At 36.0% G+C, this 16468-nt stretch overlaps 1 protein-coding gene across 17 annotated transcripts in view; it reads right to left on the bottom strand.

The window, feature by feature from the left end:
- The window catches only part of KIAA1109 (KIAA1109 ortholog), a 146539-nt gene that overhangs the window by 28269 nt on the left and 101802 nt on the right, over window positions 1-16468 (bottom strand). For 14 of the 17 annotated variants that reach the window (XM_045576666.1, XM_036425243.2, XM_036425250.2 and 11 more), the window contains 14 exons: window positions 15919-16024; window positions 13514-13611; window positions 12700-12885; window positions 11329-11497; window positions 9625-9836; window positions 8328-8526; window positions 7687-7746; window positions 6316-6542; window positions 5379-5579; window positions 5068-5198; window positions 3697-3820; window positions 1879-1988; window positions 1112-1202; window positions 594-656 (listed from right to left, as the gene is read on the bottom strand). In XM_045576666.1, the coding sequence (XP_045432622.1) occupies window positions 594-656; window positions 1112-1202; window positions 1879-1988; window positions 3697-3820; window positions 5068-5198; window positions 5379-5579; window positions 6316-6542; window positions 7687-7746; window positions 8328-8526; window positions 9625-9836; window positions 11329-11497; window positions 12700-12885; window positions 13514-13611; window positions 15919-16024 (1977 nt within the window). The remainder of the gene's footprint in view (window positions 1-593; window positions 657-1111; window positions 1203-1878; window positions 1989-3696; window positions 3821-5067; window positions 5199-5378; window positions 5580-6315; window positions 6543-7686; window positions 7747-8327; window positions 8527-9624; window positions 9837-11328; window positions 11498-12699; window positions 12886-13513; window positions 13612-15918; window positions 16025-16468) is intronic. The other 3 variants (XM_036425238.2, XM_036425242.2, XM_036425244.2) reach the window with 3 other exon arrangements.

Raw genomic sequence — 16468 nt, 5'->3', positions numbered from 1 at the left:
GGTTCATATAACTGGTATGTAGGCACATTTTTTTAATTCAATTTTATTTTTATGACATATTTAGGTAAAATAGCTGGCAAATAAAAATGTTAATTTGACTTATGAATTATGCCTATGTCATACATTTTTGAGCATAAGAATAATTTTCTAGATTACTTGTATACATTTTTTATACCAATGACTCAAAAGAAGTAACATTCATTAATTTGTTTTTCTGAAATAAATTTGATTTTAGTTAGAAATAGTTAAGTATATTTTTTAAATAAAATATTCATTTTGTAGTTAATGTGGGAAAAGGAGACTCACTTAGGGATTTGCAAATAACTGTAATAAAATTGCATTTTTTGGTTTACAATTTGGTTGAGTTGAATTAGCCTTTTAATTTTGAAAATTAAATAATTAATGTTAAACTATAAAGTATAAAACTAAAATATACTTATGCAAGAACTTATTAACTTAAACAATCTTAAACCTTTATGTAAAATATTTCTGAGATCTGAGTTTAGTATGAAATGAGAGGTAGGAATTTTGAAAGCAGATTTTCAGGTGGTTAATTCATTTAAAGCAGAATTTATGTTGTTCTTACGAAGTACCTGAAAATACCCTTCCCCGGGAGGGCTGGACTGCGGTGTGCTTCCCCATACTGTTTTTTTCAACTTAAAATAATAAGAAATGTATAAAAACTCACATGAAATATAAAACAATGATTTAAAAATAAATATACAAAAAAACAAAACAAACATTTTTAATATGCTATAAAATTAGAATATTACTTTGAAGCTGACTTTTTCAATTTCTGGTTTCTGCTTTCTCTCTATATATACACTTAAATAATAAAATACATAAAGTGTAAACATTCCACTTACATTTGTGTTTAAGACCTAGTTTAGTATGGATTTGCCATTGAAAAAAAACTATTCAACATTTCGACCTAAGAGCAAGGAATTTGGATCTTTATTCTACATGCAAAACACTATACTGGGCAGTACCCAGCTGTTTGGTAATGTACAGTCGCTTCAACAGTCACAGGTAGGAATCAGAATTTTAAAACTGGATGGCTACTATAGTTTTGTAACTATCAGCACTGTGTATCTAACCAGCAATGACTCACTGTGTCTTGGATATTGAATGTTACTCTGGGCCCAGGAGATGCTGCATCCACACGGATTTCCGGAAGCTCCTCAGTCTCTCCTACTCGAGAACTGTGAGTGAAATAAAAAAGTTATAAGACATTAACATTCTGTTTAAAAAAACAACAACAACAAAAACCTGGATTTTATAAAAGTCTGATTAATAAAATATTTCTAAATATTTACCTTACCCAAGGATTCAACTTTTGGTATTGCATTTCTTAATCTTTAGTATCCCATAAAAAAAAAAAAAAGTCTATGTTTTGTTGATACAGATTTTCTAAAAGTAAACCATATAGAAAAGAATTTAAAATTTTTACTTTATAGTACTCATTTACTAGTAAAACAGTATTTTTCTTCAATATGTAAAAATTTCAATTCTTTCTATGCTAAATGTGTATAAACTCAAAACATTTTCTAAAAATGACAAACTTAGAGCAGCAGCAACGAATAGGCACACTTTCACTTCTTTGGGTAGTCTGTAAGTTTACACGTATACTTGTCTAAAAATCAATGTACTTCATTCCTGGAAAGCAGACTGAGGTTATGGCGCAAATGTGATTGGGAAATTCCTTAAATAAACTTCTTAGCTTGACAGTATCCGGTATTACTGGTATTTGACTAATTATGTCCAGTTTTGCTATCATAATTTTGTAATTCCCACAATTAGAACACAGTAGATAAGTAATGGACCTTGGCAAAGGAGTCAGAAGTTATTGCTTGGTTTGTTGGTTGGAATAGACATTACCTTGTCCTTTCCATTCGCTTCAGAGGTGGTCTTCCAGAAGCCGAAATGCTCTTCGATCGGCTGTAACTCGGTTTGTAACCCAGCCCCCACTTATCCTTCAGGGAAGCAGCCTAATGAAATGGGAGAGAAAAAAGGGTGACTATAAACTACTATTGTATATACCAGTTAGCTGTATCCCCAGGTCAATGACAAGTGACTTTAAATGTCACTTAACAATGTAAATGAGTCAAAGCAGAGCATGAGGCAGCTATTTTTGTCCTCAATTCTACTAGGAGAGCTAGTAAATATTAGCCCCAACTGGCCTGAGAGAAAAAAGAAAATGATTGGGAAAGGGAATGAGGGATACAGAAACAGAGTGAGAAGGAAGGAAACAATTAAAAAGGAAAAAAAAAAAAAAACAAAGGAAATGAGGATTACAAGGAAAGAGGAAAAGAACACCATTCATCTCAAGTACCACCCAAGGGCTCTTGAGACACGATTCTGCACTATGGCAAAGGAAACGAAGTGGTGATTTGAACAATCTCCTGGTCTCCAAATCCCTCTTCTCCCAATGAATGACAGGGGCTAGATATGAAAAGGATTCCTACACAGCAATGTGCAAAGCAAGAAGACTCACAGGGAAGTGAAGGGGAAATGCCAAAGGAGACAAATGTTCATACACGTTTCATTCATTTCCCTAATCTCTTTACCTAGATTTATTTTCAATTAACAAGTATAAGCTACCTTATAAATACTACGCAAGCATTATTTTAATTATATTGTATGATTATTAGGTACATAGCAGCAAAAATTTTGAATACAGAATTATGCATTATAGATTATCACAACCCATTTATTAGTCATAGAAACCAGTGATGAATATAACTCAAATTGGATTTTATCTTTAATTTAAATAATTTAGAACAGTATTCAAACTAGGTTGCCTGGGACCCTGGGGTTGATCAAGGGAAGAAAGTTCAAGCCAATAAACAATAGATCTTTGTGCCTTTCCCCTAGCAGCTCTGATTTATCTTTGTATGTAGTGGGGTGCCATCCAAAACCTTATTCTGATAAAAAAAAGAAAAGAAAAAAAAAGGAAGAAAAAAAAAAGGAGGGTTCTGCTATTCATTAAAAAAAAAAAAAAAATGGTTAAGAACCCACTTACCTTTTTTTAAGAAGTAACTTTTCCCATTAATCAGGCCAACTTGACCCAAAGCAACCTTTTGAATAAATTTTAGAATTATTTCCTATTATATGTGTACAGTATACCTATATATTTGTTTCAATTATTCAATAATTGAACTAAATCTCAGAAAATTTAAGTAGTGAATTCAAAGATAAATAACTTGTTCTTTAAGCAACTCAAACCCTAATAAGGGCAACTATACAAGCAAATGATAAAGTCAGCTGTAGGGAATGAGATGTGGGCATCTCAAAGACTTCACATTTGAAGTGGAGATTAAAGAGAAAGTTTACTTCATGAAAGACAGACAGAATATGGTGACTAAAGATAGACTGTAGAGTCCCACTGCTGGGTTTGATTCTTGCTCCACTGGGATTGCTGGTGTATAACCTTGGTCAATTACTTCACCTCTCTCTATCTCAGTTTCCACATCTTTAAAATGGAGAAAATGCTACAAGCTCCTCATCGGGTGGTTGTAAGGATTTAATGGGTTGATAAACATAAAGTGCTATAAACAGTGCCTCCTACTGAGTAGTTGGGGGTGTACAAACCAGCAATGGAGGAAGAAAGAGAACAACAAAAATCTCATCAGAAAGTTTCCTAAATTAAAAAGAAAATGTCTACTTTAATAAAATTCTTGGTAAATTCTGACTCACTCGCATACTGGACCTCCGTAACTTTTTACGAACATCTCTTCGAATGTCATTCACAGCAACAGATTCTAATTGTTGGTAACGTTGAATTTCTTGGTTTATGGTTCCTTCACTTGCACCTAATTTTCTGGATGCAAAATAAATATTGCAATGAATGCAAAGAAGTTACAAAGTAGGATGATTTTCACGTGCTCCTTTTTCATTCTTTCACTTTTCAGCATATCAAAGATTATGTATGAACACGCGAAAATCCCCCATGAAGTTAACACTCATACCAGGCAAACTATAACAAAGTTCATCCAATGTGTTAGGCAATGATCTTACTCATTTCTGTATCAAGAGTTTCTTTGACCATCTTACAAAAGTTGTAGATCTACTCTGCAGAAGAATGCCTGTATGTAAAATTCTACCTATAATTTAAGCCTCAAGTAAGATTTTAGGGAGGAAGTTTGTATTTGTTTCAAGTCATTTTTCCCCTCTCTTCCCCTCCCCCCGACCCCCGAGAACAAAACTCAAGCTATAATGTGAGTCAAACAGGAAAATGTGAATCACGGTATAATAACTAAATGGCATAGGTAATACCTTTCACTGTACAAAAATGCATATATTTTTGTAAAGTCCTTCAATGCAAAAAACAACCACCCAGCTACGGGTGTACAAAGATTAGAAAAAATGAGGCATGAATATCACCTCTGGGAAAACAAAATATTTCAAAGTTTCCAAGAAGAAAAGTCTTACAGAGGAAGTATTAGTACCATCCAGCAGGCCACAGCTACAGAAAATAAATTACTACATGAACTTCCTACTCTTGACTTACCCCATACCCACTTCAGGCCTAGAGAAACACTAGTGTAGGCAGGCAAAATGAGCATGCACTTTTGAGTTCAGACCACATAAATTCAAATTCTAATTCTTATCTCCCCCTAGCCTGCTTTCTCAACTAGAAAGTTTAGATAATACCATCTAACCTCAAGAAATGCAGTGGAGATTAAACTGAGATAACATGTCAAATGCTTTATTTGTTTCCCCTTTCAAAAATGTGTATTTCTGAAATGCTAATGCATATATTTATATAGTCATGTGAAGATACGTTCAAGTGTACATGTACATGTAGAGATAGGTATGTGTGATATGAAGTCAGTCATAAACTGCTCAGAAATGAGGACCCATGATGAGTACCAGACAAGGACTTCAAGCCTAACTTGATCACTAATGAATGCAGGATCTCAGGCTAACTGCCACACTGCTCTGGCCTTGCTCATCTCATTTATAAACTAAGATTTGTACTGGTCCACACAATTTCTCCCCACATTTAAAATTTGATGATTCCATCATTAGGGAGGCCTGTATTAAGTGAAAAAGCATGATACATACTTAAGATCGTCTATGACTTTGGCTTGTTCATTCAGCTCTCTGATATCCACTATTCGCTTCACCATTTTTCTGCCTCTCAGATCTCCTGGCTGGCTACCAGATGCTCCTTGTCTTCGATATTCTACAGCTTCCTGAAAAAATCAAAGCACAAATGTTAGTACCACCCTGTGGTCACACAGCAAATCTACACTATGACACAAATCAAAGAAGCATGCAAAAATCAAAGGCATCTACATTAAGTATGATGATTAGAATTCTCCAGTGATTGATATCCCTTTGTTTTCACAGAAATCTATTTAGTTACCACCTACATTTCCCCATGAGTGAGCTCTGTACACTTTCACATGGGCCTGGCCTGACTGTGGGGAGCCCCCCAGCTCTGGTTCACACAAATACTCTGCAGGAACAGAATAGCGCTGGTGTGGGGGCGTCAGGCCTAGCAGGTGGTTTACAAGTCGCTGCCCAAAGGTGAGCTTGTGGCCATCTCCACTTACTGAACTTCCATCTGAACTCTAAACAATAAACAGTAACATCAATTTTTAAAAAATGTCTTTCTAAGAACAAAAGTATTTCATGATACAATGGTTAAAAGATAGTTTAAAAATATTTTAATCAATACCAGAATGAAAGCAGAGACTTTCTTGTTAACTATCAAATAATTTGATACTATAAAATGTATAGGAGAGATGGAAATACATATTTCTAATTGTATATATTTTGTGTGCATGTATATACTTTGCTTCTGAGCTTCATTTTTTTGAACATCTTTATTTAGCTACAATGCATAAAATACACCCATTTCAACTGTACAATTCAGTGGTAGTTAGTATATTTGCAAAGTTATGCTCATCACCACAATCTATCAGATTATTTTCACTATTCCCCATATGAACCTTGTAACCATTAGCAGTCTCTCCCAGTCCCCTCAGGAGCCCCCTGAGGCTCCCAGCTTGAAGAAACCACTGATTTACATTCTGTCCCTACAGATCCATTGCACTTTCAATGTTAGTATGTCACCTGTCGGTTAAGGCACAAGTTAGTTGATAGACATTATTATGGAACAAGGAATCAATTAAAAGACATTATTATGTCATTAAAAACAATGTTATGAAATGTAGACACAGAAACCACCAGTCCCTTCCTTCTTGCACAATTAGAAATCACAATATAATAAGTAACACTGAGTTAGTAATAGCCCATCTCATGCTAAGAGCCAGTTGGGAAACATCCCGCAGTGAGTGTACATACAGTGTGGACAGTGGGAGACATAGTGTCCACTTCATCCTCGTCTGACAGGTCACCGATGTTCATGGAGTTCAGATCAGCCATGTCGTCTATGACCTCCTCCCCAGTCAGTGTGGTCAGAGTGTTGCCCAGAGCGTTCAGCCTTTTGCCAATGTTCGGGTCCATATGCACATCAATGCCACACATTTTCCACAGCACATTCAGTGTCCAGGTCCCGGCACTACTGCTCTCTGTGGGAATACGGAAGTGATATTTCTGGGCAGTCTTGAGTGTAGCTACTTAAATATTTCAGGAATAAAGTGGATGATGGCCTATGGAACACGGACCCATGGCACCGAGTACCCAACCGTCCAGTGTGCACAGGTCTCCTTGGTGCAGCAACGGCTCCTGGGGACTGTGGATTCACACACTACAGTAAGAACTGGCATGGCCCTCCCTCACTAGCCAGTATTAATTAGATGATCAGACTGGGTGAGGGGCAGTGTTGGAAAAATAAGAACCCTCCCCCAGATTAGTGAGATCGGTCCTTCCCTGTTGATTAGGGCCCTGGCTTCTGAGCTGCCAGCAGCCTTGCTTCCCACCACGTCAGAAGGGTCCTCAGTGAGAAAACAAAGCACACGTGGAAAAGATGTGGAGAAGGCATGATGAAGATGAGAGCAGGAGTCCTGCTGACAAGGATCTTGTTCCCAGCGTCCCTCAATTGATCTGGCTCCTTCTCTTCACCCAGACAGCCAGTCCCACGTTTAACTGTGGTCTGCAATATCTTGCTATTGGTCCCCCTTTGGGTTAAGTTAGCTTTAGTGGCTTGTTGACACTTATAAACAACAGCCCTAATAAATACTTTACTTTAGTGTGACCTTTCTCTCCACATGGATGTTATCCTCAGTCATCACCTTTCTTTCTAACTTTACTCTGGAAATGCCCTGTCCTGTCAGACCTCTGTCAGTGGGGCCATCGCCTTGCTACTCTCTAGGACAATTACTCAGGATGAGCACTGAGGTTAGGTTTGAGGAGAACAAGAGGAATAGTAAGGAGGGAAAGAAATGTACTGACCTCAACAGCTCCCTCCCTCTCAACAGTTAAGAGCCCTTCAACAGATATCTCCCTTTAGCTTACTCTAATTTGTACCAAGCAAAATAATAAAAATTTACACAGGCTATCATCATAGTTAAGACAGCTAATTCCTTCTGTAATTACCTCCTATCTAGTTTCCCAGGGTTTTCTGCTCCCTCTTTCTCCAAAGTGTCCCCCTGACCAGAGTAAGTTTAGTTAAAAGATACTCTCACTATTAACATAAAGGCTGAAAGTACATATAGATAAAGGCAGGATTCTCCCTGACACATGTAGTAAAAGTAATTCCAAATGTGAACCTACCAGCAGCTGCCTGTCCTGTAGTTCGGGAACACACCTCATAGGTGCCATCAGGAACCACACCTGCACAAGAGCACACCAAAATGAGCAACGAAATTACATTTTTGATAAAATATTGCATTGCAATTTTTCACCCAAAGAGTATCACCTATATATGAACAGAATCACCAGCTTCTGAACACACACCCCTATCTCAATAGGAGGTGGGGCTGGCCAGTCAATCTCCTGCAACCCTTCCCCCAGGCCATCACCATCCCCGATGGTCCCCCATCACCCTATCAGCAACAGCCCCTCCACACAGACAGCTCCGTCACCAATCAGCCCCCCTTATGCCAATCAGTGGCTGGACTAGCCAGCCCACCATACAGAGCCCCTCCCCAGGGCTGGCCTTTCCCCCAGTTGGTCCCCCCACCCCAATTAGGAGAGGGGCCTCCTGGCCAATTGCCCGCAGCGCCTCTCTCCAGCTGGTCCAGCCCTGATCAGGGCCCTGGTCGGGGTGGGCCTGCCGGCCAACCTCCCACTGTCTCCTCCTCCAGACAGGCCCAGCCCTGATCTGCCAATTGGGGCCAGGCCAGCCGGTCGAACCCTACCCATGAACGAATTTGTGCACTGGGCCTCTAGTACAGAAAATAAAAGACACTCACAGGCATTCATTACTAGATCCCCACGGATTTCTGGCTTCCAGTCATCCCACGATGTTTCAAAGCCGTCAGCAAAACGGATGCAGAAGTTTTTGAAATGCCCTTTACTAACCAGAGACTCGGAAGAGCAAGCAGTAATGAGAGTGCTTTCAATAGTCAGCACCAAGGCAGAGCCAGTGTCCAGGTCTCCGCTGTGATTGGACTGCAAAATATATTAAAGAGGAAACAAAACAAAAGGTGATAACTTTTAAATTTGAAAATGCTCATAAGATTCCTGGAAACAAAAATCTATAAAGGGGGAAATCCAGAAAGCTTCACTGGAAAGTAGCTTAGAAAGATGCCTACTTTAGAAATTAGATTACTAAAGTGAAATTCATTTCCATGTGCTATTTGTTTTAAACTAAATTTGTAAAAGATTAATTATATGCTTTTCCATATCAAGCTTCTATTTTCGTGTGGGAAAAGTTTGTTCTTGGCATTCTGACCACTGCCCTTGGTGTGGAGCCCTCCTGAGTCCATACATCACATGATTAAAAGTTACCAATCAACTTCTGAGACACAAACATAGCCCACAGTGTCAATTCTCAACCAAGAGTTTCTGTTTCGTTTTTAATATATTTTTATTGATTTCAGAGAGGAAGGGAGGTAGAGAGCGATAGAAACATCGATGAGAGAGAATTGTTGATTAGCTGCCTCCTGCATGACTCTTACTGGAGATTGAGCCCACAACCCGGCAGGTGCCCTTGACCAGAATTGTACCTGGGACCCTTCAGTCCACAGACCGATGCTCTATCCACTGAGCCAAACCAACTAAGGCAATTTATAGAGTTTACTAAAAGATAAATTCATTCAACAACTGCTTACAGATTATTTAAGATAAACTACAATATAACAGTAAAATAAAGGCTTCTGTATTTGTTTAATTGCAACCTCTTCGTCTGACAGGGTTTCATAACCTTTTCTCTCTCATGCACATGTGCATACAAATGTGTGTTCCTGAGAATTAGTCCCAAAAATTCTTGTTGCTTATAAGTCAAGGTCAAAATTAAAAGTTATTAGATGAGTATCAATCTCATCACTATGCTGAGGCACATCAGAGTACTCAAATCTCATGAGATTCGCCTTTAGTACACTGTAGATGAATGAATAATGGTTGAAGAACTTCAATATTACTTGCTGTTTACTAAACTCAAGTTATAAACTGCTCTCCTAAGAAATCCATTGTGATACTCTGTACACCTAGAAATGGTGAGTAGAGTTGCCTGGTTCTTAGTGTTAGATGAAAACTTGAATTCCGTACCTGTACAGCACTTGTGATAGGCAGGCAAATCCCCAGATCATTCACAGTGAGCTGCAGGAAGAGTGTCCCGAAGGCCTGGGCAGAGGTTTGTTGGATTCCGGGGAGCATATCTACTACTTCCTTTGTAGCCATGTGAATGTCCTTATGTAAAGCCATTCGTTGTTCATTCCAGTTATCATAGGCAGCTTTATAGTTCAGCCAAAACAACACAGCTTTTGGTGATTTAGGCAGGGAAGAAATAAAATTTCTTTAAAAAAAACTGTAAAGCTATATGGCAAGTAAACCTCAATAGCTGCAAAATTCCACCAATTAGTAAAAATTACTCCCAGAAAATAGTAGCATTAGGATTGAAAAGGATCTAAGATGATATGGTCAACTTGAAAACTTGATTTCATTTAACCAAGAAGCAAAAAGCAGACAATTGAAAAATGGCAGAAGGAAGAAGACAATCCAGGTCCATTCATTCATTCAACAAAATGTTTGTGAAATGCCTGTTATGAGCCAGACACTGGGATGGAAGAACAAATGAAAGTAGTCACAGGCCCTGACCCTGCAGAACTTACTGCTACTAATGTTAAAAAATTCCTGGAGGAGAGATGCAGAATACTAGGAGTATACATTGAAAAGATGTGCTTTAGAGAAGAGGTCAAAGACATTTGAGTGTGTAGCAAGAATGAATTCTAAGGAAAACCTTTATTGAATGCAGTGCGTAGAGGGAGCCTAAAGAGATGAAGAAGATAGGGCCAGAGAGAAGGAAAAGCAAATGTCAGTCAGGAACACAACGAATAGAAAGTACTTTAAGGAGTTGTTGAAAGCTGGTAAGATGAGAAATGAAATAAACAGGCACTGGATCTAGAAAAATAAAATGTTATCCATGACATTACCAAAAGGAGTTTTCCAACAAACTAATCTTATCAACAGCCAACACCTACCACCAATTTAAATCTTAAATAGCTTGCTAAATGGTTCTTAGTTACTTTTAAAACATAGTTCCAACGTATTTACCCAATATGCATTATTTAGGTTCACTCTATCTGCTCATCCTTATTTCCATTATTTTCTTTCAGGAAAGCTGGTGCTGTATTTTCTTAGACCTCTGTACTCATATTCCTTCATTCAGGTTCTCTCTCATTTGGAAAATATTTACTTAGTTCCTGCTATATATATGCCATGGACTGATCTAGACCACTGGAGACAAAGGCAAATAAGACAAGCTTTCGTTTCCTTGTCTCCCTGGTGATCTCTTAACTCCAATTTGAGTCTGAAGAATTGGCGTCTTCTCTAAGCAGCACAGTGAAGGCAGAGACTCCCTGACCCCTAGAACATAAATCTCTAACTCTGCTATGAGTCCACTTGGCTCCTCCCACAGGGCTGTGAGTTCCTGGAGGGCAGGATACTGTTTTCCATATTCAGATTCCACTTCTAAACGCCACACAATCAATGTTTAGAGTATAAGCAAATAAAGACATTACCAAACCAAATGGGTACATTAGTTACCTGAACTAAAAAACTCAGCATTACAATCCATTCAGAAAGCAAATAACTTTAACAAGTAAAATGACTTTAAAAACTGAAGGGAATAAGCAAGAAACTGTTGATACGCTCCCATTTTAGATTTTACATTCGTGAACTTTAATCTGATTTTTATCTGATGTCATTCCCAACAATTCTAAATCCAACAAGTAAGTCTTGCCTGACTCTCACCTCTGTCAAAGGCCACCGGCTGCGCATACACGATTGGTCTATTCAAGGTAATAAGCACAGCTTCCCTATCTGAAGAGCCACTGATTTCTTCTCGGAGGGCATTTCTTAATCCAATTCTGGTTTTAAAATAGGCAACTTGATGAAAATCAGAACCAGCTTCCTCATAAACCTAAATTAAAAGTTCAATAAAATCAAATAATAGAAAGTGTTTTAATAAAAGAAACTAAAAGTTTAACATCATTAATTGTTTTATGCACCAAAACAACTATAGTATATTTTTCTCAACTTCATGCACCAATAATATATATCTTATGCTATACCACAAACACCTGAAACCAATATAAAATATGAATGGGTATTTAAGAACTAAATCGAAAGTCAAACATCAAGTTCGTTCAAAATCGAGGATGAGGTCCATATTCTGAACAACAATGTCTTAAATGTTTCACAATAATGAGATCCTTGCTCCTCTCAAAATGTTTTTATGTGAACAAATTAACTGTTCTCCTAAAAATGACAAGAAATCTTTGTTCATTTATTCCTTCCACATGTTCTTTAATATAGGCAACTCAATTTTGAAAGTGTGACTGATATTCATTTAATCAGTTCTTCAAATCACAGAAGGGAAAAGGTCAAAATCTACATAATTTTTAGCAAAATAAAAACAAGACACCAAAAACTCTATGAGTTGTGAATATTAATTTTTATAAAATACAGTCTGATTTACTGCTGTGTATCCATATATATGTTTTACAACGTATATGTTTAACATTATGGTATGCAAAACTTGCCAATATTACAGCACAACTGAAAAACTTAATAACATTTAAAAAAAAATATTTCATTGATTTTTTACACAGAGGAAGGGAGAGGGACAGAGAGTTACAAACACTGATGAGAGAGAAACATTTATCAGCTGCCTCCTGCACACCCCATACTGGGGATGTGCCCAAAACCAAGGTACGTCCCCTTGACCCTTCAGTCTGCAGACTTCGGCTCTATTCACTGAGCCAAACTGGTTAGGGAAAAACCTAGTAATATTTTAAGAGCTCACCAATGTTAGTGCAAAGCATTGAAATAAAAACAATGTTTAACAAAATAAAGAGAAATTATAAGCACATATTTGTGAAGATACTGGATTAAGTTTCAAGTGATTGCATTTGCACTAAACTATAACAATATACCACCAAAATACTCAATGAAATACCAAGGTAAAATTGTAAAGACCTTCATAAATTTTCTTTAGAATTTACAATCATAAATTTTATCAACTTAAAATATTTTCATAAATATAGTGATATTTCAAGTAGTCAAAATTGATGTGCAAAATGTAATGGCTACAGTTCTAATGTCAGCACATTCTGCACTCACCTGATGTTTGACAATTTGTCCTAATGCCAGATTCAAATCTACTTGGCATTTACCAAATAGTTTCAGATAGCTGCTACTTCCTGGTAAGGCTTTGGTTTGAAGTCGGTTTGAAAGTTCTAGTTCAATCAATCCAGTTTCAAATCTCACAGCTCTCATTGATGGAGTTGTAGCTGTGACTTGAATACCCTAGCAGATTAAATGTTAGAAGGAAAAAGTACTCTTAAGTCAACAATGTCCACATACTCCAATGAAAACATTCAATACAATAAATAAAATGGAATGTTTTAAAACACATATAGGATGTCTAGTAAACTGATAAAACAGCCAAAATTCTTTAATTTCTCATTAGTAGGGACTCTCTCTGGCTATTAAATTTCATTTCAGTATTTTGTATTAAAAATCTAGACTATTCATGGATCAATTATAAATACATTATAATTAAGTATTTGGTAAGAAGAATTTTATTTTTATTAACATTAATGTCATATATTAGAAATATTAAGGTTTCTATTAAGGTATTAACTGTTAATTGGACAAGTGCGCAAAATATTTCTTGCAGGTTAATCTAAATGTTCTGCATGGAAAGATAACCAAGGCTCTTTAAAATGCAGAAATATGTGCAAACTGAAAAAATGCAAATAGGAATAGGTCCTAGATAATAGTCAAACAATTGTAAAGCATTTTCTTTAGTGGATATACTTCATTTTTATTCTCCATCTGGCATATTTATGTCTCATATGAATTTTCTATAAAAAGCAGGCATTAATTAATTTGAAAAATCCTTCTAAGAGTAACATTCTTATTGCTATGTCACCTTAAACTGCAAGTTGAGGGAATACAGTAAAATCTTAGGCTTCTCTCCATCTGCTGTCCCATCGTGTTCATTCCAGAGAGGAATCGGCTGCTCCCCACCTAAAAGAGGTTAAATAATTGAGAGACTGGTATAATTTCTTTAAAAAATTTTTTTTCTATTTTGTGCATTAAAAAAACAATAATACATAAAAGTTATTTTCTTTTGACTGAACATTAAACCAATGTTTTTAGCAGGTTACTGTATATAAGCCAGTGATAATCCACAGACACTTCTTGAGGACATTTATAAGGACTAAATTAAAACATTATCTGAATAAAACCAAAAGTGATTATACATGCCATAAAATGTATTTGAGGCAAATACATTTTATGGCATATATACATGTTTACAAAAGAAGTAAACTGAACTAATTTCTTCAATAAAAAATGTGAACTTTGTTGTTTATATTTTGATGTGCAAAAGAAAAAATAAAGGTTAAGAAATGAAAAATAAGGTGATACACATTAACAATAAAGAGTGTGACAGCAAAGATTATTGTGTAAAGTTTTTTAAATGAGGACAGGAGACCTTGGAGGTTGAGTTCCTATTAATAGACCATTTGTTGCCCATGCAATGTGGTCCACTCATGGAATAATGTTCTAATATTTTAATATATAACTTCTATATCTACTTCTCTTCCCTTTATGAACTTCTCTGCATTCTTATTTTTCCAATATCCTATTTAAAATGATCCACCTTTTTGTTTGTATCTTTAGTTCATAATCAGCCCAGAGAGCATACAAATGGGATAGAAGTTTTTTTCCTATTAAGGACCATAAATGCACAAACAAGCCAAGAAGCAAACAGATAAAAGAGCAGTTTTTGTTTGCTTAAGATAAAAATTTAATCTTTTATGGGCTTTCAAAAAAGCATAAAAAGACCTTGGTTTGTATTTTGTTTTTTGTTTTTTTTAAAGAACTCTTGCACTTACAACAACATGGAAGGATGTTGAGGATATTATGCTAAGTGAGATAAGTCAAATAGATCACTTAGAAGTGGAATCTAAAAAAACAACAACAACCACAACAACTCACAAATACAGAAAAAAGATTGGTTTGTAGCTAGAGAGGAAGACAGTTGGGGGATGAGCAAAATGGGTGAGGAGAGTAAATGGTATACACTTCCAGATATAAAATAAGTAAGTCCTGGGGATGTAATGTACAATATGGTAACTTTAGTCAATAATATTGTACTGCTTATTTGAAAGTTTCCAAGAGAATAAACCTTAAAAGTCCTCACCACATGAAAACAGTAATTTTGTATGAAGATAGAGGGTAACTAGATTAATTATAGTAATCATTTCACAGAGTATATAAATATCAAATTATGTTATATTCCTGAAATTAATATGTTATATATTGTTTAAAGTATTACAAATAGTAGTACATATGTCTCCATTTTTCCCCCCATTGACCTTCCTCTGGCTTCCCCTACGCCCTGGCACATGCCCTCACCTCCGCCTCCACCAGTGTCTTGCTTCCAGTGGGTATGCTTATATGCATGCATACATGTCCTTTGGTTAATTTCTTTCCCTCCCTCCCCAACCCTCCCGCTGTAATTTGACGGTCTGTTCGATGATTCTTTGCCTCTGAATCTCTATCTTTTTGTTCATCAAGTTATAATGTTCTTTATTATCCATAAATGAGATCATTAGGTACATTTCTTGCACTTTGAAAGGATAAACACTATTATATTAGTTATAGTAACTCCACAGTTCCTTACCCCATTATGAATTAAATTTATAGATGTGGTCTAGCTATTATTTTGACATGATTATATTCATACTGAAAAATTCAGCCTCAAGAACTATTATACAGAGTCAACTTGTTTTCTACCCTAATTCCTCTTAATACTTCATCTTGTGAATTAAAATTCAATCAAATATGTATTTCTTATTAAAATGTAAAGCTGTGATTAAAAAGCTCAATTGTAGTCTACTCTTGAGAAATGGCAAAAATGTATGGGTTGTTATAAACAATTTACCATGTAGCCACCATATAGTCACCATTGGGTGCAGAATAAGGTGGCAATCTTAATACTGATCTAAATTTTGTTCCTAAATAAGTAAGACTGGTTTGGTCAATAGACATACAAAAAGTTCCTCTCTCTCTCTTAAAGTAAGCACAGAGGAGCTTTGTGAATTTTATAAATCATGAATGTATGTATTACTCACAAGAAAGTAATAAGCAAGAGAACCTGTAGGCTGGAAAACCAGAAAAGACATACCTTATTTCTAGGGAGTCATTCAACAATTATAAACAAAGGACATGCTCAATGCTCCTATCACAGTCCCACAGGCCATGCAGCCCATGAGAACAAAACCTGCTGCTACATGCTCTATACTATAAGGTGCCATATCAGCTCACCAGACACTTTTTGTATTACTTCATTAACTTCCTTCATGAATACTTTCTGGACAAATACCAAGTGGTTCAGAAGATCAGTTGTGAGATTATGTTCAAAAGAACCAACCTGCCAAACAAAATTAGAGCATTAGGCTGACACTACTGACTGACATAGTTTTAAATACTATTTTTGCTCACATAAGTAATCCCAAACTCTGTGGATAATTATCTACATGCTATTTGAAATCAATACTTTGAAGAAGGGTTAAAAATATTCAGATTCTCCAATACTTTGCTGGCCTATTACAGGCCATTCCCTCAATTAAAAAAAAAAAAAAGTAACTGTAGCAAATAGCAATAAATAATTTGAAAATGAATGGAAATTATAATTTAATTATGTAATTTGATAATTTTAAAATTATAAATTTTTCTATATTAATATTTATTTTTAATGCCACTGTTGTATTGTTGGAACCATAAATAAATGTCATTATAATAAAATGAACCCTGAAAATATTAGAAATGGATGTGAAACCCAATGTTAGAAATAATGAGTTCAAAGATAACTAAT

The sequence above is a fragment of the Pipistrellus kuhlii genome, unplaced genomic scaffold, assembly GCF_014108245.1.
Source record: "Pipistrellus kuhlii isolate mPipKuh1 unplaced genomic scaffold, mPipKuh1.p scaffold_m20_p_8, whole genome shotgun sequence".
Taxonomy (NCBI): domain Eukaryota; kingdom Metazoa; phylum Chordata; class Mammalia; order Chiroptera; family Vespertilionidae; genus Pipistrellus; species Pipistrellus kuhlii.
The sequence above is the reverse complement of the archived record's forward strand: the minus strand, read 5'-3'. Positions and strand labels throughout refer to the sequence as shown.